Source organism: Carcharodon carcharias, chromosome 15 (assembly GCF_017639515.1).
Source record: "Carcharodon carcharias isolate sCarCar2 chromosome 15, sCarCar2.pri, whole genome shotgun sequence".
Classification (NCBI taxonomy): domain Eukaryota; kingdom Metazoa; phylum Chordata; class Chondrichthyes; order Lamniformes; family Lamnidae; genus Carcharodon; species Carcharodon carcharias.
In genome coordinates, this window is record NC_054481.1 from 11,236,811 (window position 1) to 11,262,782 (window position 25,972).

The following is a 25,972-nucleotide window of genomic DNA, read 5'->3' on the forward strand; positions in this document are numbered from 1 at the left end:
AGCCCAATTCCCAGTCATTGGCACCATCCTTGAACCAGTGAGGTATGGCAGCAAACAAACCTTAGGCTGATTACGGAAGACATACATCAGCTCATTCTCTTTCTGAGCAGGGATGACTGCGTAGCCCTGGATCTCCTCCAGACTGCGGAAGATGTCAAGACTATCACCAGACCGAACAGCATAGTCCTGAGTACGCAAACACTAAAGCGTATTCAAGCTCAGATTTCACCATCGATCTCCCTTTTCTCTTTGCAGTGCAGGTTTGTCCATTATCATTCCAGGTCTAGGAAAGTCCCCAACGGCTCAGGCCAGCCTACCACCCATGAGATTACCCATGGCACCTCTGGTGCAAGTGGTACCAGAGAATGATCAGCAGCCTGAGGAACCTCTACCTCCAATTGCGATGATGATACAGCTGATAGACACATCAACCACTGTGCACACACTGCAACTTCCAGCCAGCATGTCATAACCACAAGGGATGATGAAACTCGGTAGCAGTTTATCACCATCAACAAATAAAAGCAGAGGTGAGCATACCGTTCAACCTTCTTCTCAACACAGGAACAGTCTTCCTCAGCCTCCAGATATCCCACATGGAAAAACAAGAAAAATTACCTCCAAGGAGACAAGTACCATCTTCGTCCACCGCAAGAAACGATCAAGAGTAACAGTAACCATGCATTGACGTAACAGCCAGACCATCCATGTGTGGGTTCAACATAAAGCAAGGGAAAGTGCCACATCAAAGCTTATTACGGAAAATGAAAGCACAGAAAATGACACGGGATGACATCAGGGGAACCCCCGAAGTCATCCCGCTCCATTTAAATCTTCAGGAAGGTGGGGGCACAGCAAAATCAGCTGTCCGACCGCCGACCTGTCAATGGCTACTGAGGCCATTGACAGGATAATTAAAACAATTAAAGGACCTGCCCGTCCAACCTTAAGGTTGATGGGCAGGCCAGGAGCCCCAGCGGGCTCCTGATAACACATGAAACCTCATCCACAGGCGGGATGAGGTTTCATGTAAGTTTCAAAAAAGTTTATTAAAGTTTTTGTGAAACTTATTAACATGTCCCATCTCATGTGACATTGTCACATGAGGGGGACATGTTAATGATTTTTTTATTTTTCTATTTTTCGAGTTTGAAAAACTTTCAGCGATCTCCCTGAGGCAGCACTTAGCGTCAGGGAGATGTGTGCTCTTTCACACGCATGCGCAAAAAAGCGCACTCTCGCATTTGGGGAATCCCCTCCCCACCCATCACAGGGAGTGCATAGCGCTTCCCACCAGGCATCACGCTGGATGGGCCTTAATTGGCCCGCCCACGTAAAATGGCGGCAGGGCCCGCTTCTCCGGCGGGGATTGGCTCCCCGCCCTCCGGAGATTGGGTCAGGCCCACCCACCCGGTAGGCAGAAAATTCTGCCCATGGTATCTAAATTTGCAGATGACACAAAGATAGGTAAGAAAGTATTTTGTGAAGAGGACCTGAGGAGGTTGCAGATGGATATAGGTAGGTCGAGTGAGTGGGCAAAGATCTGGCAAATGGAGTTTAATGTGGGAAAATGTGAAGTTGTTCACTTTGGCAGGGAGAACAAAATAGCAGAGCATTACTTAATTGGAGAATGGCTGCATAATTCTGAGGTGCAGAGGGATCTGGGTGTTCTAGTACATGAGTCACAAAAAGTTAGTATGCAGGTACAGCCAGTAATTAAGAAGGCTAATGGAACGCTATCCTTCATTACGAGAGGCATTGAACATAAATGTAAGGATGTTATGCTTCAGGTATACAAGGCATTGGTGAGACTGTGCCTCGAATACAATGTGCAGTTTTGGTCTCCTTATTTAAGGAAGGATGTAAATACATTGGAGGTGGTTCAAAGGAGGTTTGCTAGATTGATACCTGGAATGAGCAGGTTGTCTTATGAGGAATGGTTGGACAGACTGGGCTTGTTTCCACTGGAGTGTAGAAAAGTGAGGGGTGATTTGATTGAAGTATACAAGATCCTGAATGGCCTTGACAAGGTGGATGTCGAAAGGATGTTTCCTCTTGTGGGTGAGTCGAGAACTAGGGGACACTGTTTTAAAATTAGGGGGTTGCCCTTTTAAAATAGAGATGAGGAAAATTTATTTCTCTCAGAGGACTGTGCAACGTTGGAATTCTCTGCATCAGAAGGTAGTGGAGGTGGGGTCATTGAATACTTTGAAGGCAGAGGAAGATAGATTCTTGTCAGGTAAGGGAATCAAAGATTTTCGGGGTTAGTTGGGAATGTGGCAGTTGAAACACAAGAAGATCAGCCGTGTTCTTACTGAATGACGGAACAGGCTCGAGGGGCCGAATGGTCTACTCCTGTTCCTATTTCTTATGTTCTTAGAAGAAAAGAATGGAAGCATACCGAAATGCCAGTCCAACCTCCAACAACAAGAACCAGAACCAACAGAAGCTACCACTCTCCCAACAGAATGGCAAACGAGACTTGGTAGGGTTATAAGGCCTCCAACCACCTGAACCTCTAACTTCAAGGACTTGAAGGCGGTAGCTGGGGAAGTGAAAATGGTGTCAATGCTAATACTATAATAGCAATAATGTTGAATAGCATTAAGGTTGTAACAATAAGTTAAATGCATAAGATGTACAACAATGTAGGACCAAAATAACCCTATATCCAGGGATAAAGACTTGGGGAGAGGTGTAGTACAAGGGTCTGGTACATACAGGGCTAATAGGGATATATATCACACGGTGATATAAGAAGGCACATGACCTAGACCTAAGGACAGTGTGATATTGGCCAGAGACATGATAAGACCTAGGATGAAGATAGCTCCATAACTGTACCCTTTACTGTATAGTTGTATATAGTTACAAGTAGTTAATAAAGACTTGCTGTTAACATACAGAAGACTGTGAAGTCCTCTTTAACAGACACGTCTGCAACCAGCACCATCCCAACAATGGGCAGTGCTTAATCAGGTACATGTGGGATTATTGAGTAATCACTATGTTGATAATGTGAGAAAAATGAATCTATAGGAGTTCATTATCAGACTCTGATGAGGGCTCAAATTCCACACCCTTAAATGCCTGTGACTATTGAAGAGAGTTGCAGCAAGTTGGAATCCACAAAACTTCCAACAGTGCAAGTGAACATATATTTACAAGTGCCAAAATTATATAGAATGGTTGTACACCCATGCCACCTGTGTGCCTTTAAAACTTCTTAACCCTTCTTTGCCTACTGCTACATCTAGGTGCAGCTCCGACATCCGCAGTTGAGGCGAAGGCAGTCTGCTGACTGCTATGCTCTGTTGACTGTGAAGACTTTGGTGGCCTGAGGCCTAGAGGGCCCTGTCCTGCTAAGGGTCTCTTGCTCAGGTACAGGTGCACTCTCCTTGGCCTAACCTGTGGAGATGGCGGGGTCACTGGCAAAAGGGAGGTGGAGTGGCAGGAAACCCTTGCAGTGTCCTGGGATGAAGCCCCAGGGTGCCTGGCTGGCACTTCTCCATGTGGCACCCCCTTGACTCCTTGAGGAGGAGGAGCACCTGGAGAGAGGTCAAGGTGCCCCATCCCTCTCTTGCCTAGCCACTGCTGCACAGCGCCCATGGCTAGAATGGTGGAGTGCAGATCTGAGCGCATATCCAGCAGAATCTGTGCGTTCTGCTGGACCCGGATGTCCAAGGTGGCTGCCAACCTTTCCTGCCAGAGCCACGACAGCAGACAGAAGTTGGATGGACTCCTCCAGCCTTTTGCCCAGTCTGTGCATGGCCTCTGGCATCTCTGCCAGTTGGTCAAAGGATATGGCATTGGGAAAAATGGCATTCAGGTAGACGATCAGCCTTGAACTAGTTGAATGACAGAGCAGGCTCAAGGGGCTGAATAGCCTACTCCTGCTCTTATGTTCCTGTCACTTTGTAACCTGAAATGCTTAAGGATTGAGCAATGATGCCTTTGAGGCCCTTCAGTCAAACCTCCCTCAAGAGTGAACTGAAGACAAGGAATTCAGCTTTCTTTGTCCTAAAGTGTGTGTATTAATAATATATTTTTTAAAAAGCATCTTTTCTTGAGCTTTACAGCAGCAGAGTAGAAATTTTTCAAAGAAAATTCTTGTAATTTGGAAACAATCTGTTGAGATGAGCGTGGGCTGGACACTGCGGAGGAGGGATTAATGTTGCCAAGAAAAGCACTTTCAAACGGAAGTTGAACTCAACCTGCACATGTCTGTAAAGAGACTATAATGAGGACATCCTTTCTTATGTTAATTTATTATTAAAGTAACTCCCATTCCACTGACAACAAACATAATTCAACATTCATGCTACAAATTTGCAATGAAATAGAATGAGAGCTGTCTTCCAAAATATAAACTCCTTACTCCTCAGAGTGCCATTCTAACTGTGGAATATTCTTGCTGAAGGTTGGGATTGGCTTTGCATGGAAGTGGTAGAGGTCACAAAATAGACATAAATTTCCCTCAATGTTCATATAGCATATTCAATTAGTATGAATCTTTTGAGCTGGGTCAGAAAGGAGAAAGCATAATATTTTTATGTAATGCAGCTCTAGTGATCAACTGATTCTTCAGAACCATATATACAAGCTTAGTTTGATAGAGAAAGAAGAATTAATCATTCCCTTCATGAAGGGAAGTGAGGCAAAGCATTAATTCTTACCCATTAGTTAGGAACATGTGGGCCATTCAGCCCTTCGAGCCTGTTCCATCTTTCAGTTATATCATGGTTGATCTGTATCTTAACTCCATTTCGCTGTTTTAGTTCCATATCTCTTAATATCCTTCCTCCTCCTCCTTCAGTTACCATGCCCTAAGGGGGCATTGGTGACCATGGACTTCTACTGGATTGGTCCATGATTATGCTTGGCAAAATACTGCAGTGGTTTGCCATTGCCTTCTGCAGTGTGGCTGACCAGGAAACTCTTACTCCCACTCTTACAGCCTTCCATTCGGTGAATTGGAAGAATTTACAGGATGATAATCAATCTTTCTGGCCACATTATGAATGCACCTTCCATGGCCCTCAAGCCCTGAAGTGCAACTTGAATCCAGAGCTTCTGGCCCAGAAGTAGGGATGCTCCCACTGCACCACAAGACCTCCCCTTGCCATACAAAAATCTATCATTTTCAATTCTGAAAATTTCCCAGTAGTTTTTTATGGGGGGAGAGTTCCAGATTTCCATTTGTGTCACTCAGTGTTTCCTGACACTACCCCGAATGGCCCAACTCCAATTTTAAAGTTATTTCCCCTCGTTCTTGACTCCATCATCAAAGGAAATCACTTTTCGCTCACTACTCTATCAATTACTTTAACCACCTTAATCACACCCATTTGATCACCCATTAGTTTTCCATACTCCAAGGAAATTGAGCCTATTATGCAACCTGTCCTCAGAAGTTAATCGTTTTAGCCACAGTATCACTTGTTATTTTAAGAATGATGACTTATGTCATATAACTTTGCCACATTGATTGTACATTTGGGTTGTTCATCCAGGAAGGTCTTCAGCAATTTCACAACATTGTATGGAATTGGTCAGGAAGTCATTCGCTGATGGGATTTGCAACAGTTCTCAACCACCTAGAACTGTGGATGAGCATTGGGCCCATAGACTTTTACCATTCACTGAGCTGTTAATTTCTCTAATCAGAACTTGGTGAGGAGCAGTTGGGGCTCTTCAGTCAAAAGCTCCACCCTCTATCCGAAGATATTTATCATACTAGTCCCTGTCCGTTAAAATTAGGCTGCGTTTGTTGCCAACGCCACCACTAGGTGGAGCACTGCGCTCATATGCACAAAATCAGCATGTTGCAGTGCTGGCTGCATCACTGTTCAGCGACAGGGGAGGCAGCTGCCTGAAACAAAGATGGCACTGTTCATATACTCACATAGAGCGACCCTGGCAATGTTTGCAAACTCCAACGGCGGTGGCGGCATTTCCAGAGTTTCTGGGTGGAGACGAACCGGGTTAGGTAGGAGGAACTTTACCCCCCACCGCAACCCTGGTTTAGGAGGAGGGGTGGGGGTGGGGGGGCCACCTCCCCCTCCCCCTCCCCCTCCCCACATTGTTTGCCGGTGTAGAAACCTGAACGTGTGATTGAAAGGCAAAAAAAAATCCAAGATCATTCTCAATTCAGAAAAGTGGCATCTCCGGGGCCACTGTCTTCACTGACTGTTGCTTCGAAAAATAACAGCCAGCAGAGATAAGATGAGCTGAATGGATGTACTGTGAGGCTTTATTAGCAGTGTGGAGCTCAAGTTACTCTCTCCTATATTATGCAAAATGAGGAAACGTGGGACGTTATATAGATGCCCACGGAAAGTCAGTGTAAGATAGTAAAGGTTTGTGAGATGAGGGTTGATAGAAAGTTAGGAGTAATCAGTCTAAAAAGAATCTATGGAAATGTCAGGAAATTATGTCATGTTCCATGTTTGGGGTTTATTGCATCTTGACTTAGAGAGGGTAGGATTGTGCCTATAGTAGGTGCTAAGGTTAATTTTTGTCCTTTGGCATTAAGCATGGGCTGGGTTTGGCACAGTGAGTAAAATGGGGTGAAGGAACAGCACATGTGTAATGGACCTCTGCCTGTTTGAAAGGAAAATCCCATTGGCACTTGATTTTACAGATGTGATTTGCACCGGTTCCAAACCATTTGAACCCAAGGCAAAAATTGGCCCCCTACACTTCTACCGTGGGGAAGACTTTTGGATTTTACATCAAACCGGCAAAATATCGGCATAATGCCCACTGTGCCCATCTAATGTGGCAGTTTGGAAGACCCCAAACCATTTTCAGCTTTGGGCCTTGTTGCCTCGTTAACATTTTCTAACCAAGCCGCAAGAACCAATTGATCCTTTGCTCCAGGGCAAAACCAACCAGAAATTGAATGCAGTCTAATGGCAGGTAAGGCCTGTCCGGGGACGGGGGAGGTGTGTGCACCTCCAGCTCCTCCTGGCTGTCCAAAAAAATCTTAAACATCTCCCCACATCACATATTTCAGGAGAGGCCTCCAGTGGTCCTTTTAAAGATCTGTGGTTGGTCCCCTCAGTGCCTTGCAGGAAATGGAACTGCCTGAAAATGTTTAAGCCTTCACCAGCAACCCCTCCACCCCACCCCAAGAGGCTTTACCTGCCATCTGACTGTGTGCAGTCACTGGTCGATTTGCCCTACAAGAATCTAATTCGTGCCTTCAATTCGGTGAAAAATGTTAATGAGGCCTGAGCATGGACTGTGCACGCTTTGCCTGTTTCACCTTGAATGTTGCAATCCTGCAACAAGCATAGATTTCTGATTTGCATATGTGCATATCTATATTTGCAATAAACAGCCCAATTCGCCTCCATCCCCGTCTCGCAACTCCCCTCTCCCCACCCGGGCAGGAGTACTGAGCACCCATTTAAAGGCCTGCCTGAAAGTTGATTTCAGAGATCGGAAGTTGAAAGTTTCCATTGAATGCTGGCTGGAGTCATTGATTTCACGTTGCAGTTAGCAGTCCGGAAGGAGAAAACAATTCAGACCAGTACTCCTTATTTCCCAGTTTTTAACCGGTGTTCCATTTTAAAGTATGCAAGACCAGTTCGGACCAGTGTTCCTATTTTCCAGTTTTTACTGATTTTTCTTTCTGGGAGGGTCAAATATCCCCCATTGCACCAGAAAACGGGCACCTGAAGCTGCTTACCTGATGTCCTGCTGGGAGCAATGTTGGTCATAGCATACGTATTCTGCCCATCAGTAGATGCATGTATTACTGAACGATGAAAGTGTTGGAAATACACCCTGCAGCCTATGACCTGCCATGCTCCGTAGCAACGTTGGATGCTAGAAATGCCACACGATCCCGGCATCAGAGTCTTAACTATCTGGCCCCAGGGAGGTTTAAAATTTAACAGGGCTTTCTTGTCTAGTTCAATCAATCACACTGGGCAAGCTGGGAAAATTGAAAACATTTATTTTTGCCTCGTCTGAGGTAGGGAACTCAGTGTTAGCAGAAATACAGCCAAAACCTGCTAAAATTGTTCAAACAGGGATCAGACGGTGCAAGGGAAGCGTGGAGAAGATGGTTTTTACCTCCAAGGTGGTCTATGAGAAAATACAACCCAACAGTGTTAAGCAACTAATGCTCCTCATGAAGAATCTGCAGTGCTCTTGTTGCAGCAGTCTGTAAGCAACGCACATACATTCTGTGCTGCTGATCAAAGCTGGCTATCGAGATTGTGCTCAAATTTGCTTCCTAACTATTGCGCTGAAACTGAAAGCACAAATTGACTGATGAAAATGTTTGGCTTTGTTACAAGTTACAACTGAAAGGTAATTGAATTATTTATACACCCCCAATACATCTACTGTCAAAATGAGAGGCCAGATTTTCAAAAATTCGTTCCCTCATTGCATGGTTGTCGCATTGCAGAAAAAAAAATGTTTTGGCTTTATTTTTATTTTTTTGCTCCCTTTGTATTTTCAGCAATGGATTTGCAAAATTCAAGAATGTAATAATTCACGACTAATCAGAAACATGAACAAATCTGTGCTGATGTTACAGGTCCTCTTAGTTAGGATAAAAGTCAATGCAAATCAGGTGCAAACATATTCCAGGAAGGCAGAGAGAAAGCCAGTTCTTGGTTGGTAAGGTCAACATTTATTGCCAATCCCTAGCTGCCATAGAGAAAGTGCTGCTGGGTCACCTTCTTGAATCATTGAAGTCCGTGTGATGAAGGTGCTCCCACAGTAATGTTAAGTAGGGAGTTTCGTGATTTTGGCCCAGTGACAATGACAATACTTGTTCAAGTCTGGGTGATGTGTGATTTGGGAACCTTGGAGATGATAGTGTTCCCACACAGCCATTACCCTTCCCCTAAATGGTGGGGGTTAGAAGGTATTGCAGAGGAAGTCTTGCTGACATGCTGAAGTGCATCCTGTAGATTGTACACATGGCAGCCATGCTGGACTGATGGTGAAGGGAGCGGATGTTCAGGCGAGTGAACTGGGTGCCAATCAAGCAGAATGCTTTGTCCTGCATGGTGTCCAGCTTTGGAATGATGCTGCAGCTGCACCCATCCAAGCAAGTGGAGTATCTTCCATCACAGTCCTGACATATGTCTTGTAGGTAGCAAAGTGGCTTTGATAATTAGGAAGTGAGACTCTCTCCATCACTTCACTGGTGTTTGGGAGAAGGCTGATAGGATGGTAATTGGTTGGGTTGGATTTATCATGATTTTTGTACACAAGCTATACCTGGGCAAATGTACACATTGCCAGGTAAATGCCTGCATCATAGATTTATTGGAATAGATTGGCTCAAGTTAGTTCTGGAGCACAGGTCTGTAGCATTACAGACTGGGATGTTTTTGGGATCTGCCATTGCTGTGTCCAGTCAACACAGCCATTTCTTGCTGTTACATGCGGTGACTTGAATTAGCCAATAATTAGAATCTTTAATGTTGGGGACCTCGGGGAAGAGAGAAGAACAACATTTGGTAACAAAGAAATGACTCAGGAAGAGCGAATGTAATGTTTGCATATGTTTACTTTGCATTGTTTAAAAATAAAACTTCAAGGACTCTAGAGGAAAGATTGCACTGTTATTACAGCACATTAGTTATAGTGTAACCAGGGAGTGATAGAAACTGGGCCCGTGCCCAAATTTCCACACAAGGCCACCATTGGTAGGTGGTGAGCAATTAAGGTGAGATTGTAAAAAACAGTGTGTCAAACTAAGCCACTCCGGTATTCCTTCTGGACTGTTGTGCGAGCAGTGTTGGTGCAGGATTTGATGCAGGTCCTCAGCCTGTATTATCAACTGGGGAATGGCATATAGCAAGAATGCAGGATGAAGATGTGACAAGGGGCCTAAAAAGAAAAAGGGGAGGAAAATAATGAAAGTGGAGAATAAAGAGGGTTCATAGATTTAAGAAAGCATGTATGTCAATAATATGCAAATTACTGGAGAGCAATAATACTGGCATTGTTTCTAGGACAATCTTTAGTTCAACCAGGTAATTTAATTGCAATTTTCATTCAGTTCCTTTGGATCTATTGTCATGAATGTGGCTCTTGCAGTTCCTGATTCTCATGGCAGGTTTTTCTGTGCTTTATGGAAAACAAAACTCGCGAACATATAATCCCTGCATTTAGCCCTGTGCCAGTCATAGCAAGCTGTACCCCTTGTTCATGGTTCCTGTCATTGAATAGGATATGAGTGCCCCCTGCAGTCAGGATCTGTGCGTGCGTGGGCCTATTCTATTTGGTCGTTCATATGGGAGGATTGTTTTGAGCAAAGCGGGACATAAAAGGCACTAACAACAAAAGGTTAGTATTTTGAATAATGTTGGCAATAATTATCCCCTTAGAGAATACAATGTGTTCAGTCACTGATTAAATTCTGCCCTCAGGGCACAGGAATGGGATGCATACAATTGTAAACAAGATTTTGGCTTCATGCTTTCCTGTTATCTTTCTGCCCTTATTGTTCCCTTCCTCCTCAATCCGCTATCCTCCTTAACCAGTTCAACGACCAAGAAACATATTCCACGGGGGTACTGTTTGGAACCAGAGCCCTTGTTTCAACATCATTGGAAGGGAGAGCTCCAATGTGACTAAAGAAACATTTTATTTTGAGAATGCCATCCGACGCTTGTCTCCTGTGCCGAGCAGCAGTTTAATAACAATAGCAAAAAACAGTCTAATCTTTGAGTGTCTAGATAGCCTGTTGGCCAGATCCAACAATCAAGTTTAGTTATTTGGTCTGTGAACCCCCAGGCGCTGATGCTGCATCTTCTATTTTAATTAGATTTGTTCCACCCCTGGGCTTATGTTCTTGAGCTGCTATTACAACTGGCACTGCCATATTCATGCTACCCAGTCCTGCTGTTACTTCTTACTGCCTTCCCTTGTTGATTCTGGAGAGAGGGAATAAATTCTTGTAATCCCTAGTTTTATTTGAGATTCCTTAGTTGTGTGCTCAATTTACATCTACATGCTTCAGGCCCTAGCATTTTTAAGTCGTTAATTTCAGTAGATTTATCAGCATGATTTACTAAATCCACATTGGCTGCTCCTTTTAAGCTTTGGAGTTTGAACACACATGGCTTTCCAGGAAATATTGTTCATTACTTTCCCCAAGAGGGATACTAAGATAACTTGCCCATAATTCTTTGAACCATATTTTACTGCTTTTTGCGTATCAAGACAACCACAACAATGATACTTGCATTCATATAGTACCTTGAAAATACAAAATATCCCAAAGCACTTTACAGAAAAAGGGAATGGATGACAAGCCATAGGAGATAGGTTAGTGGAGCTGACGGAAGGTTAGGTTGAAAGAGAAGGTGTTTAGAAGAGGGTCAAGAAGTCAAAAGTTAGCGGGCTCTAGGAAGAATGGCTGAAGTGATTGTAATCTCTGCCAAAAATGGTCAGACAGAAGGGGAGATGTACAGAAAAAAAGAGCTCAAGAGTACAGGAGTGGTGCGAGACTGGAGAATGCTGCCAAGATAAGCGGGAGCAAAGCTGTGGAGCAACTTGAAGACAAGGGCAAAGATTTTAATTGGATGTATTGGCCAACAGGATGCTAGTCATCAAGAGTGGGTGATCGATATGCCGGATTTAGTGCAGGACTGTGAATATCACAGAATCTTCACAGTGCAGAAGGAGGCCATTTGGCCCATCGAATCTGCATTGGCTCTCTGAAAGAGCATTCCACCTAGTCCCACTCCTCTGCCTTATCTCTATAACCTTGCACATTCTTTCTTTTCAGGTAGCAATCCAATTCCCTTTTGAATACCTCGATCGAACCTGCCTCCACCACCTTTTCAAAAAGTCTGTTCCAGACTCCAACCACCCTCAGGGTGAAAAAGTTTTTCCTCACATCACATTTACTCCTTTTGCCAATTACTTTGAATCCATGCCCTCTCGTTCTTGATGTTCTCTTGAGTGGGAACAGTTTTTCATTATTTACCCAGTCCATACCCCCTCAGGATCTTGAATACCTCTATCAAGTCTCTTTTCAGCCTTCTTCTCACCAAGGAAAAGAGTCTAAACCTCTCCAATCTATCCTCATAGCGATAGTTCTTTATCCCTGGATAAATATTCCAGTTTAGAGATGTCAAAAGCACAGATGAGAGTTTCAGATTGGAAGGCTGAAATGGGATGGAAGTGTGCAATATTTTGGTGGTGGAGCTAATGAAGGCCGTGAATCTGTGGCAAAGTTTGAAAATTAATCCAAGGTTGCATGTACTTTGGTCAGTCTGAGCGTCTGGCCAGGGAAAGGGATGGTATAACTGAAAAGGGATTAGAGATAACAGGATAACGTTCACTATGCTCCAATAAATTAGATACATTATGGTCTTCTAACAATGGATCACTAACAAGGGCCACACCTATTTCTCTTTCATTTCCCTGAAGATTCTAGACTGTACACCCTTTAATCTAACATAATGCAAACAGTAGTTCCTTAAATTCTACAATAATGTGTGTTCCACTGACCTCTACATTAGCTATTAGTTGCTGAATTAAAGTGGCTGAAGCTGGAAAGTGCTTTTATTAGTAAAGAATGTTGTGAACAATCATTATATTTCTGTCACTAACTCATCCTGTGCAATTACATGGCTCCTCCTCTGGTTTAGCTGATTAAGGCAGTTTGCAGCTGATCCATGAAGACCAGAAAATGCATCTTGTTGTGCCATTTAGTGGGTGCCTGATGCTCCAATATGGCAGGTGGCATACATGCATTCATTTTGTACCATGTGTACCCTCCACCATATTGACAATGGCTCCTCCATAATGCCTAGGGTACATGACTGAAATTGGAATGAATACCTGTTATGAGCAATCTCCACTGCTTTTACATTGCTAATATGATCCCAGCCTATGTTACCACTGAACAAGTCGGATCCCTGGTGGTGCCTGGCTGGATAGATCCTAACTTTTATTTTTTGGTTTAGAAATATGAGGAGCGGCTACTGAACAGAGTCACAGGAGTCTGCTGATGCACTTTTAACAGAAGAATAAAACATTTATTAAAGAAGAAAAGATGAACTACATTACACTACTGCTTCACTCCAGCTATACCTTAACAGATATATACAGATTCGTAGAGATGACACAAGTTACATATGAACATATGAAATAGGAGCAGAAGTAGACTATTCGGCCCCTCAAGCCTGCTGTACCGCTCAATAAGATCATGGCTGTCTGCTTGTGTTCCGAGTTCCACATTCCCATCTACCCCCGATAACCTTTGATTCCTTTGCCTAACAAGAATCTATCTACCTCTGCCTTAAAAATATTCAGTGACTCTGCCTCCACTGCTTCTGAGGCAGATTTCCAAAGTCACACAATCCTCTGAGAAAAAAAAATTTCCCCTCATCTCTGTCCTATAAGGGTGACCCCTAATCTTAAAACAGTGCCCCCTACTTCTGGACTCACCCACAAGGAAAATCCTTTCCATGTCCACCTCGTCAAGATCATTCAGGATCTTATATATTTCATTCAAGTCACCAGTGGACTAAACTCCAGTGGAAACAAGCCCAGTCTGTCCAACCTATCCTCATAGACAACCCACTCATTCCAGGTATCAATCTAGTAAACCTCCACTGAACTGCCTCCAAAGCATTTACTTAATTACTTAATTAATTACTCCTTACTTAATTAAGGATTACTTAAATAAGGAGACTAAAACTGCACACAGTATTTGAGATGCGGTCTCACCAATGCCCTGGATAACTGAAGCATAACATCCTTACATTTATGTTCAATTCCTCTCGTAATAAAGGATAGCATTTCATTAGCCTTTGTGATTACATGCTGTAACTGCATACTAACAAAAATCTATCTTATACTCTAATGTTCACAATAAATATACACTCTATATTAACCAATTGGCAACCTGTGGTCAGACATCCCACACTCTGAAACCAAGTGACTGATGCCATCCAAAACAGATGCTATGGATTTCTCATCAATTCCCTCCAGACATTTGTCACACAGTGAGCCACCCAGTCTCACTGAACTTCACCTTTCATACGAGGGTTTCTAATCTCCACTCTCGAAGAACTCGTCTTGGAATTGTCTCCCCAAGTGACGCTTTCTCTCGGACGCCTTCCACAATGATTCACTTCCAGATTTTTGATCTCTCCTTCCAATGCTCCTTCCCCTTGGATCTCTACGTGCATTCAGACTTCACCCTTCATGCACCCTCTCAGGTATTCGCTATGCCAAGCAGTACACAACTGCTCCAAAAATCCATAGTAAGGAGTCACCACCCTTTGGCTGTCTCCTCAGATCTTCTGGCTTCTCACAAGCTCAGTGTTCCAAGTATCCTCCCTGCAGCTCTGTTTTTCAACTTGCAGCCTTTTCCTCTGCTGCTCACTCTTAACTTCACTTAACAGGACATTTTCCAGATTCCTCTTCTTTTCCTTTGACCAGAAGGTCTTCTTGGGATCTTTCTCCTGTGCCACTGCCTGGTTTTGAGACTTTTCTTTTTCGTTCTTTGGAACCTGCTTCCTGCAGTTCCCTCTCTGTCCAGCTGCTCCTGGCACCTGCTTCCAACTGAGCTAAAACTGCTTTCTGTTTTCCTGTGTCTATGTGGGCTATTGCTAGACAACAGTAGTTTTTTCCTACTTTGTTTTAACTTCCCTAAACCACTTCAAGGGTCATAAAACCTCATTAAAATGCAGGTACACAAACAAACCCACAGCCTTGCAGGCAACATTCTCCCAGAGAAAAACTCTAAATGAAATTAGGTCCAGGTTTCACCCTTTTAATCCACAAATTAAAAAAATATACAAATTAAACTTAAACTTAAAGCTACAGCTTATTTCTAACACTCACAAATACACATATAACTTATTTAAAACCACCTCCAGTTCCTAACGGTTTCCCTGGACTTCATAGGGTTTTCCCCGGACTTCATAGGGTTTTCCCCAAGGGGTGATAGATGCAGGCTCAACCTATTCATATAAGTGAGGCAGGAGTATTTGTTTCTGGCTTCCCATTTCAGTTACAGGCAATGCATAATAGGGGCGACCAACACCAGCGCAAGATCTGGTGCTAGCTTATGCCAGAAGACCCCTCAATTTGGAAGATCTGAGCTGTCAGCAGAAAGTTTAAGAGGACCATTTGTTGACATCTCCCTTTCATTGTGTGCCAGCTTCTCCTGCAAGAGGAATGGGAGTGGGTTTGTGTATTCCCTGTTGAAGGATTCCGAAGATGTGTGAGGTAGCTTAACACATGCTGAGAGGAAGAAGCAGAGGGCAACAAGAGGGCTGTTGTTCTGAGGGCAGTAGGTGGTATGGAGAATCTGAGTGCAAGTGGGAGGTTCAGTGGAAGTTTCCACTATGGATTGAAGAAGATTGGTTTTGACCTCAACAGCTGGGATGAGAGTGCACTGGACCCCCTTGATGGCGAGACCTGCTTCACCAAGGTGTAGCTGATTTTGAAGCAGGGTGGATGACAAAGGCTGAAGACATGAGAACAAGAAGAAAGCTCAAGAAGGCACACAACCTCTCATCGACCATATACTGATCGACTGACTGATACGGAATGTGGATTTTGGATATATTTTATTTCTCCCTTAGCCTTTCACTTTCCCTTTACCACCTCTTTTACCATGAACTGACTTCACCCTTTCTCTTACAGCCTCTCTCTCTTTCTCTCCCCCTTTCTTTTTCTCTCTCTTACTACTCTAGAGCTCCATGGCAAGCATCCTCCACACTCAAAGAACAGTGAAGTTCTCCCCGGTGCCCTGGCCAACATTTATCGTTCAGCCAACACTGCTAAAATAGATTATCTGGTCTTTTGCTGCTTGTAGGCTTTACTGTGCATAAATGGGCTTTCATGTTCCTACATTACAACAATGACAACACATCATTGGCTGTAAAGTGCTTTGGGACATCCCGGTGTCATTAAAGGTGCTATATAACTGCACACTTTTCTTCCTATTCTTCATACAGTTCACTCCTTCCTTCAATATTGATATTCTTTGTGTATCTTCAACTCTTCAAAGGGAAAACATTTAAAATGAAATTAAAGTTTATGTAGAGTAGTGAAGTCACTTCACATTGAATTAAATAAATTAATATAATTCACATTGAAATAAATAAGTTAAATCGACAAATAATGAACAATTACCATGTATAGTCAATTGTGTAACTAAGTGTTATAATGGGCATTATGTTATATTAGATGTCATGATATATTACTGAATGGTGCAGTGAAGAATCTTGTTTTATTATGCAGCATATTACTGTAAGGAGCTGGTGTGTTATATCAGAGGATGCAATTTATCAGAGAAATATAAGAAGCTATGGTAGTTGCCAGAAATGGATTGATTGCATTTGTGAAATTGAATGGCAGAAAGATGCATTTTAAGTTAATATATATGTCTGGAATGAGTTCTCCTGAGCAGATTCTGTGGAACGTACAAGGAAAAACACAGACAGCATATTTGGCACATTTGCCACTTCCATTTGTCTGATAGGTCTGTTTGGAGCAGGTTTGTTTCCAGGCTGCTGCTGTTTCTGCTGCTATAATTAGCAATAGTTGACCTTGAAACCAGCCCACAAACATGCTTCTCTTGAGAAAATTAGCCATTTTGTTCTTTCTCACTCTGATTAATTGAGTGCTCAGCAGCAGACTCTTTTGTCACATGGTCATAAACAAAACTTTGATGAATGGGCTGACAGACCCAGGTTTCTGTGTGATTTATCCCAGTAATTCTGACCATTGCTGTTTCCTCATTTACCTGCCCATTCCGCTCAGAGAAAGAGACTAAGGAATATATTGTTTTTGGCATTGAAACTCGACTTGCTTTATCACAGGAACTTAATTAAAATTATGTTTTTTAAGTGTGCTGGTAAAAGCAATGAATGTGCTGAGGAAACAGATGTATCAGAATTATTGATCATAAAACAATAATGTCTAATGGGTTTTTACAAAATAAGGGCATGATGTTATTGTAAGCCAGGTGCCAGAGTCAATAAAATTGATATTGCAATATAAAAGGGGAGAGTAGCATTGATTTAATGCTGTTTCTTGCTACCTGCACAGCCCAGGACACTGCCTGCCCCAGGGAATCAGGCACCATTAGAAGCAGCACTCTGTGAATTAATTTTTCCCCAAAAAGTCCTCAGACGTGCCCAATACAACAAAGCCATCCTGTAAGCTGCTGCATGTCAATCAACAAATAGGAGGCAACAACAGATGAGATAACCATAAATTTAAGATTTTAGGCAAAATCTTCCGCTCACGTTGAGGATCCCAATGACAGGACCGGAAGTACATGGCACTGCTGCTTGGAGGCGGAGCAACTGGGCACATGCAATCACATGGAAGCCAACTAATTACATATGCAGAGGCGAAGGTCCAGCCAATCATGCGGCAGGGACGGGCAGGAAGTCACCAGCCCCTTCATGGGGTCAAATGGCATCTGGATTGGCATCCACTCCTTGCCATCCAGTAGCATTGGACTGGCTATTTGTGAGGAGTTTGTAAGCCCTGGATCTGCTGGCACTTACAGTGACCTTTCGTGAGGAGGTCAAGAGATCTTGCTGGGGCTTCAATCTGGCTGGAATCTAAATGCAATAAGGATGACATGGGCCTGTCTGGTGTGATGCTCCATTGGCCTTACCCTACCTTTGATGACCCTCAACCTACCAGCAACCCCTATCACACTTGACCAACTATTTATCTTCGAGCTTCTCCCCTATCGGTCAGCCCCTCCAACCCCCTACCAGAACTACCTGTTACCCTGATCATCCATTAACCTTTCTCTATCATCCTTGTCATGCTCTCTGTTACCCTCAACTCTCAGGACCTCACCACTGACCTTCCCTGTATAATCCTTGATCTCCCCCTAATCAAGATTGAACCACCGTCTGTAGATATTGAACTTTCCTGTGTGGTCCAGCTTCCTCCCCATGTCCCCTGTGAGCCTTCGTAAGGCTGCCACCTCCATCCCTCCCTTGGTTAGCCTTCTTCTTTCACAGTCGCCACCTGATCTCGATACATCTATGCCTCCTCTCCCCTGGTTCAACAGAGCTCCCCAAACTAGAAAAGCAGCTCCTACTCAGCCCAAATTCACCAGGATGACCACCTCGCTTGCTGCACACCACCTGTAACCAGTCGTGAATCTGAAGGCACTTCATGTTTGCTGCATGCCTAATTCCAAAGGTACAATTTACCTGGCAAAGTCGTACTTTAATCAGCATACATGGCATTTCCTGCCATTTGCCATCAGGAAGTATGATCCGCCCTCAATCTGCTGCCCACTTAATAGCCAACTTTCATCCCACCATTAAGAAGCTGACATTGTGCCTCCCTGCTGGCCTCTTTTCCCACCACACACGATTCTGCCTTTGAAACTTGAGGAACATTTTATGAAGGTGATAATTCAGACATAGCCAAATCAGCTAAAGGTATGTGGTAAATTTAAGGCCCTGGGAGTACTTGGTTGTAGGTGGCCTCAGGAGTTACCTGAGCCGTAACTAGGACTCCAACACAAAATTGAAATAGTCTAGACACATTGCAGGATTCCCTGCAATTCAATATTGATGTTTTCCATCATGGTTATATGGTGAATCAACACTCACTTTTAAGAGAATTTGTGTTCTTTGAACATGGAGAAGAATTGTGTATATCTTAGAAGAATACACAATTATATTGTAACAATAATGAAGCTGCCTTCCTCAGGCTATCATTGACACCCCTTCTGCCAGACTGGGCTCATTTGTATAGAATAAGGGTTCTCAACCATTTATGTTTTTTGGGGCCCTTCTATCATGTAATAAAAATTCTGCAAATGCCCTGTAACACAACACTAAATTCTCTGTATAAAATTTGGTTGTACAATTATGTGCGATTTAAGCACATGGGCTGCATGAAGGTTATAAAACAAGGTGATTTAATTCCACTGGCATCAAAAGGGTATCAACGTTCAAGGGAGTGTGTAACTCCAAGAAACAAACTATTTGCAGAGAGTATTCGCTGCTGATGCTCCAGGTCTCTTTGGTAGTCAGGGCCTTGGCTCCGCAATGCAGTCACAAACCAGGCTTTTTCTGGCTTGCCTGATGCCAGCCCCCCCCTCCGGCTGCAGTCCTGTTCTCTCACTTCCTCAGACTCAGAGGTGCGGCCAGTCAGTTTGACTAGGTTTCCAATTCTCTTCCTGGCTCCTTAGCCATCCTTAGGAGCCTCAAGCTGCCCTAGGCTCCTGCCAACTGCCACTCACAAGCCTTGGATTAGTCCTTGCCTCTTTCTCCCTCATGTCAAGGCATCTGGTTCCGCCCCCCCTCAGCTTGTCGGAGACACTGCTGTCTGCGGGGCGGGGCCCACAGGAGCCAATCAGTTCTCCTGCTCCGTGCTCTCCCCCAACATTGCCACTTGATGCCGTAGGTCCCGCTACACATATATCGATTATTATTTTTGCTTTACTTAATATAAAACTTGTTACTGGTGCTGAACAGTGATTCTCAACCTGATTGTGGGAAATACTCAGCAGGACATTTGTTTGAAACAGGAGTTTCGGAATTGGTCATCAGCTTGAAATATTAACACTATCTTTCTCTCCATCTGCTGCGTGTTTCAGTTTCACACTTCATGCATTCACAGTATTTTGATCGCTTGTACATACCCGCTTCCAGGTGGGATCTTAAAAACACAATAATTTGTCCCTTCCCCTCCCCTAAGAAAGGTTATAAATGGAAACTTTACAGGTGGAATCAAAAGAACAATATCTGCATGTGGTAGGAGGAAAAAAATTATAAAATTATGAAAAGGCCTGTGAATCCCATGCATCTGGGAGTGAGTCACTCATGTTGGTTTAAACATGTGACTTACTGTGGATGCCAATGACGATTAAACATTGCTTCATTGTATTGAGAAGGGCTGCAATTCCCCCTTATTGCTGACATAAACAATAGCCCTGAATCATTTCTAACCGTTCACTCCCTGCTACAAGTGTTGTCCACTTGCCCACGGGTCAAATTATTGGATACAACAAAGGTCAGAGGCTGGGAATTCTGGGGCAAGTAACTCACCTCCTGACTCCTCAAAGTCTGTCCAACTACAAGGTAGAAGTCAGGAGCGTGATGGAATATTCTCCTTTTTCACCTGGATGATTGTGATTGTGACTCAGTACATGAACAAGGGCGACTGCAGCAATTGCAAGAACTATTGAGGCACCTCCCTGCTGAGCATCATGAGAAATGTATTTGCCTATGTTGCCCCTGTCAAACTGCAGAATGATACTGCATTGCTTTTTTAGATGGAAGGGTTACTTGATTTTACTTAAATTATGCATGTGCAATCCGGTGGCAGGGTCCATACAGAGCAGTTCAACCATGTCCAGAATGTTAATATCTAAGAACTATTTAACCTTTCTTGCCACAATTTAGTTATTCTATTTTATTGCAGCGACATGTTAACAGGATGCTTAGTGTGCAATTCTGTCAGGCTTACTACTTGTTTTTAATAATCACTTGATTAATATAAGTCTTGCACTTTCTCCTTAACAGAATCAAGTTGACCTCCAGACAACACATCTTGGTACTTCTGAACATTGAAAACCGTTCAATTCCATTTAAGTAATGATCTCATTTGACAGTGGCTAGTTGTCAATCACACTTAACCATAGTTGGTTGTTAATCTCAATTGAACACTGCTACTGCTTTTATTCCCCTCGTTCCTTCTAATCATTCCACATGTCATTGACATTGTAGATGCGTGCGAATCACTGACACTGGACTTGGTTATCTCTCAACAATGTCTTCCCTGCGCAGTCTGTACCTGAGATGGTGTTGTCAGGTGAGTATTACAATATTCACACATTCAATACTCAAATTATTTCCACATAATGATAACTAAAAGGAAGGGCGTAGAAACAGTCAAGTCAATCTGCATGCCACAGTAACACTGAGTACTGTCAGAATTAATACTCTGTGACATGATCAACACAGTGTTCACAACGACAGATACGTACAAATATATAGTACGATGCTGTTGGCAGTGTGCCCAATACTAGTATTAGCATAGATTGGTGATAGCAATATTAATAGATACAACATTGAGAGAGGCAGTTATTAATGCAGATAATTTCCAAGTTGATAGATTTAATAATAAACCAAATGCACAATGACAGAATCAATATAAGCACAGGATTTTCAGTAAATTAACATGCTCAGTACATGTGCCTTGTAAACAATGGTGGGGAGAAACAAGCAGTACAGGTAATGAGAACAAAGTTGTAGAAATTTTGTTACATGAATAAAAGCAGTTTCCCAACATCTGGATTTAGATAAAGATAAAAGCACCTGTGCAAAATGCCCTATTTACTGAAAACTTGCAGGAGAGTTGATGGGTTGGAAACCATCTTTACTATCTCATGATGCTATAACAATAGTTAGGATCTAGGAAATATCAGGGTTTGTTGCCGGTTTTCTTGCTGAAAACACCGAGGACGCCTCTTTTTAAATGAGCTTATTGACATTACCTGCACCTTCCTTGTGTTACCTCATACCTACCCCACACAAATAGAAATTAATGCAATTCATATCTATGAAATAATGCCTGGGTGAATAACTTATTCATTTCTTCTTTCCACAGGTACAAGATTTTGGATTACAACATCTCTTTGGAATGAGGAGTTTACGATTACTTTCATTAGCAGGTGATTAATTTCAATTTGATTAAAATTCCAATATTTAGCAATTTAGTGGAAGGAATTGTTCCCAATTTCTATCCAGGTGACCTATTTCATTAAAAAAAATACAAGGATATTTGTGTTCTCCACTTGAGGGATGACAGTGTGAGACAATAAACCGCCAGGTCATGTTTAGCACGTACTGCAGAGCACACCTCACTCTACGTCTACAATGTAATGACAACTTAGAAAGGCACAGCATACTGCAGCAGTGTGATAGTTATGGGGATGACTTTCCCAGGAGGTGGGATCATTGTATACGGAGGTAGTATTCATTTACTTTCAAGTCTTTGACAGCTTTGAATTGTGAATTTGTTGGAGCTTTCAAATAACAGGTAAGGAGGGAAAAGGTAGCTCTCAGGTTTTCAGGCGCTTCCCTAAAGATGTTATTATCCGAGGTGAGGACCAGAAGGGTCTCACAACATGGGAAGAAAGTGTCTAACAATTTAGTGAAGAAAGCTCAGCTGGAAATCACAGATCAAGTCCATCACAAGGATGTCACCACTGGACATTGATACCCTTCTACAAGATATTTAATGATCTCACAAGTACAGCAAAGGTCAGTACAGCCACTCTTTTTCATGTCTTGTGCAGCTACTCACAGTAACTCTCCTCCAGCATTCAGAGCAGAGACCACTCCTGCAACCCATCCCTCAAGAGTAACCACAAGGCACTTCCTTTCACTCTCACCTAACATAAGCTCACCTTTCCCAGTAAATGTGATCACTGTTGTCTCCACTGCTTCCAATCACCTGACATCACTTGCACAACGTGCAACTCCTCTCATGAATCCTTTGTCAGTTCATATTCAACCCATTTACTTCCCACTCCAAATGTTCCTATTCTCCTATTGGCAATCTTAGTCTTCCTCCCAGCTTATGCACTACTAGAAGAAGCCTCAAACATGCACTTGCTTTCCAGCTACTGCAGGAGCTGACAGTGCACAACAGAGGTCAAAGAGATAAGAGCAGTGGAGGAACACTTGTTATTGTGGCCCTCCCCCATATGGAGCAGAAGGCAATAAAAATCTGGGGCACAGATTTTGAGGTGGCAAGACTGGCAACACTCCTCCGAGCAGAGTGTTTGCTTAACGCTTGAGCCTCATCAAGAACTACAAGCAACTGCACTTTCAGACAACTGTAAAAGGTGAACCAGCATGGTCAAGCTTTGCATCTGTGAATATCCAAACTCTTAATACCATCCTAACTCTATCCTTCTCTTCTTTCCTCGAGAAAGAGATCAGAAGGAACCTGATCAGCCACCTGCTGAAGAGGAGACCTCAGAGGGCAACATCTCTCTTGAGGAATTACTGTCACGTGCTACATCCTTTCCAGGCACCAGCACAGAGATTGGCACCCCTGAGGGGTAGGAGGGAGGAGAGGCAGAGATAGTGAGTTAGGAGGGCTTGCACCTGTTGAAGTGCATGGCACACATAAGGAACAGTTGCTGAATCATGGCATGTTCCGGGTCAGCCACTGCTGTATGTAGCTAATGAGGCTGGTGGCAGGACGGCATGGAATCATTCACTGCCCGCATTTGTTTACCATTAGCAAACTGCAGTCATCAATTGTGGCCACAGAGACAGCTAGCAGGTCCCTAGTAGAACGAAGATCAGCTCGCTTGAATGTTTTCCTAGGCAGGAAATCGAGTCTAGGACGAGGTGGGGGCAGCAATCGGGAGAAGGCAAGTGGTGTGTGGCTGCGACCAAGAAAGTTTATGTGGTACTCGAGGAGCACACATGCACCTCCTGTATCCAAAATATGCAAGTATAGAAAGTTAAAACTTAGCTTTAATTTTCACTGGTTCCTTTAATGACTGCTAGCTTGTTGGGAATACTGACTGTAGCATCAACTCAGTGACTGACACACTTTATAAAGGGGGCTTGAGACAGGTGTTACGTACCCTATTTGCATATGCAAAGGGTCTAACACCTGTTTCAGGTGTGAGCCCTGGATGGTACGCACAGACTTTTTATCTATATAGCGGACAATGCATTTATGATGTAGAATGTACATGTGCCTGTCAGCCGCCACGTTGTACGATTGGGAGTCAATCTTATGCACACTGCCTACAGATTTTCAAGGCCTTATTCTCTAGGGTCAAGCATAAAGAATGGCCAATTAAGAGGAGTATCAGGGGACCACAAGCAACCATGATATTATATTCCACTGGCTTCTGAAAGGGTGACCGTAAAAGAGAAGATTAGAAAAAAAATGAATAATTAATTTATATTAATAGGTTACCTAATGAGGCCATTTATACCTAGCCTACATAACTCACAAGAAAGAGATTGTGAGTGGATTACGCTGTCCTCATTTTTGGGATTAACAGTTTCATCTTCAGCCCCAATCCTAACAAATATTTCCCATGTAAGTGGTGCATTTGCTTTTTTTCAAAAGTGGGGTGATAACAATGCTTTTTTGTTTCCTAGGGTGCCCATTACTGACTACCGCTGGCCTCTCAGGCTTGATTCAGTTGCAAGACTTGGAGGAGCTGGAACTCACCAACTGCCCCGGTGCTACACCTGAGCTCTTCAAATATTACTCCCAGCACCTGCCCCGCTGTATGGTGATTGAGTAAAGACAGCGGGGATTGGCTGCTTACACAGAATTACCACCTCCAGCCAAACCCAGCACTGATTACCATTCAGAGTAAAGCTTGGAGACGAATCTGCATCGGCTCAGCGATAGGAAAATGTTATACAGTGTCAGGAATGAGAGAGAAACTGTGAATATTAACGAACTGAGATTCTTTTTGCTTTGGTGTGCACCAGAGTCATCCCATTCTCTGTCTGGATGTGTGAATTCCACAATCATTCCTGCTCATCACACTGCTCTTTTTAACTAAATGTGGAGTGGTTGTGACCAGGCTTGTTCTGAGCATGTGCAGCGTTTGCGGGTAGCTGCTGTCACATGCTGCTGCCGTAACTCTTGTGTTTCAGTGCCGGATCTCTGTAATGTGTCTTAACGTCTATGTAGAATTCCGTTTGCTGAAATGTTTCCCTCTGCGGATGTAAGGCTGTATTTCTCTTATTAGAAACGAGTTGTGGTGATCATTCCTTGTACCAGGGATGGATGTTAAACATCTCTTCCGGAAGCCATTGTCAATTGATTCTATTGGCCCTATCTGACTAACAACGGAGACCTGTCGCCACCAGCCCACATACTGGCAGATATTTCTCTTTTAACTTGGTATTTTTCCTTTTCAGTTTCTAATGCTGGCTGGTTCACTGCTGGAATCTGTAAGAGGAACAAAGTGGGGGGACTGTGTTAGGATTTAGATGATCGGGTGCAGCGCGTGACTTTTTTCGGTGCAGGTTGAAGGACATGTGGGGAAAAGTCAGCATCAGCGATGGTCCATTTCATTCCTGAAGACTTCAGAGATGGGCTGAGTTGGACTGTTTTGATATCTGCAAGAGTTTGTTTTCATAGAGACCAAAAGAAGCCCACTCTGATTCTGTGCCTCCTGTGACAGCAGGATGCCTTCTGGACTTTCTTATTGTATATATTTTTCTGTCTGTTTGGATACTCTTTAAAAAAAAAGTTATAGCTTATATTTGCTAAGTGTTTTCCTGTGCTGTCGCCCACTGGCTCGCCTGTGATTTATATAATGCATCGCTTTAAATGAAAAGGTACAAGCAGAGATGAGACAAATAAGGTGAAAAGGAAGGCGTGCACTCCATATGTCATCTGTAAAAACACCAAGCTCCTCTACTCCCCTCTTCCTCCCTCCCACAATACAATGAAATTTTACAAAGAAATTCAAAGCAGAAGCAGAAATATTATTTCTAACATTGCTTTCAGCTGGATTGTGATGCCTTTGTTGTGTACAGTGTGATGCTTCCATGCTGCAGTATCCTTTCGGAAAGTCAGTCCACTGTCAGTACAAATATTCTTAAAATAAATATTCCAAACAAAAGACCTAGGCCTTGCTAATCTTATTGAAAGTGCTTGCAAAATGAATATGTTAAAGGCCATTCCAAATGAAATGCTGGTTCACTGCCAGTCTAAACCCAAATGCTTGCTTGCTAAAATCCAATACGTGCTAAATCAGTGTCACTTCAGTGTTGTTCATAGATCCAAAGCTGGTATTGGCCAAATGGCCCATTCTGCCTAGCTTGAGCAAATAATTATCCTTTCTATGTTCAGCTACAGATGTCATGTTAACATTTTCTTGAATTTATTTTAATTCTTACATTGAGGCCATTATAAAAGAACAGTAGTATTTTAAGACTCCGTTTGGACTTTTCACATTTATATATTGATT

At 43.1% G+C, this 25,972-nt stretch overlaps 1 protein-coding gene across 2 annotated transcripts in view; it reads left to right on the forward strand.

Annotated features, from left to right (window-relative positions):
• fbxl16 (F-box and leucine-rich repeat protein 16) overlaps positions 1-25,619 on the forward strand; it is a 172,066-nt gene extending 146,447 nt beyond the window's left edge. Inside the window, exons 4-7 of one of the 2 annotated variants that reach the window (XM_041206642.1) lie at positions 20,523-20,591; positions 20,727-20,811; positions 21,610-21,673; positions 24,138-25,619. In XM_041206642.1, the coding sequence (XP_041062576.1) occupies positions 20,523-20,591; positions 20,727-20,811; positions 21,610-21,673; positions 24,138-24,286 (367 nt within the window). In that variant the 3' untranslated portion in view covers positions 24,287-25,619. The remainder of the gene's footprint in view (positions 1-20,522; positions 20,592-20,726; positions 20,812-21,609; positions 21,674-24,137) is intronic. The other variant, XM_041206643.1, reaches the window with a different exon arrangement.
• Positions 25,620-25,972: the final 353 nt, after the last annotated feature.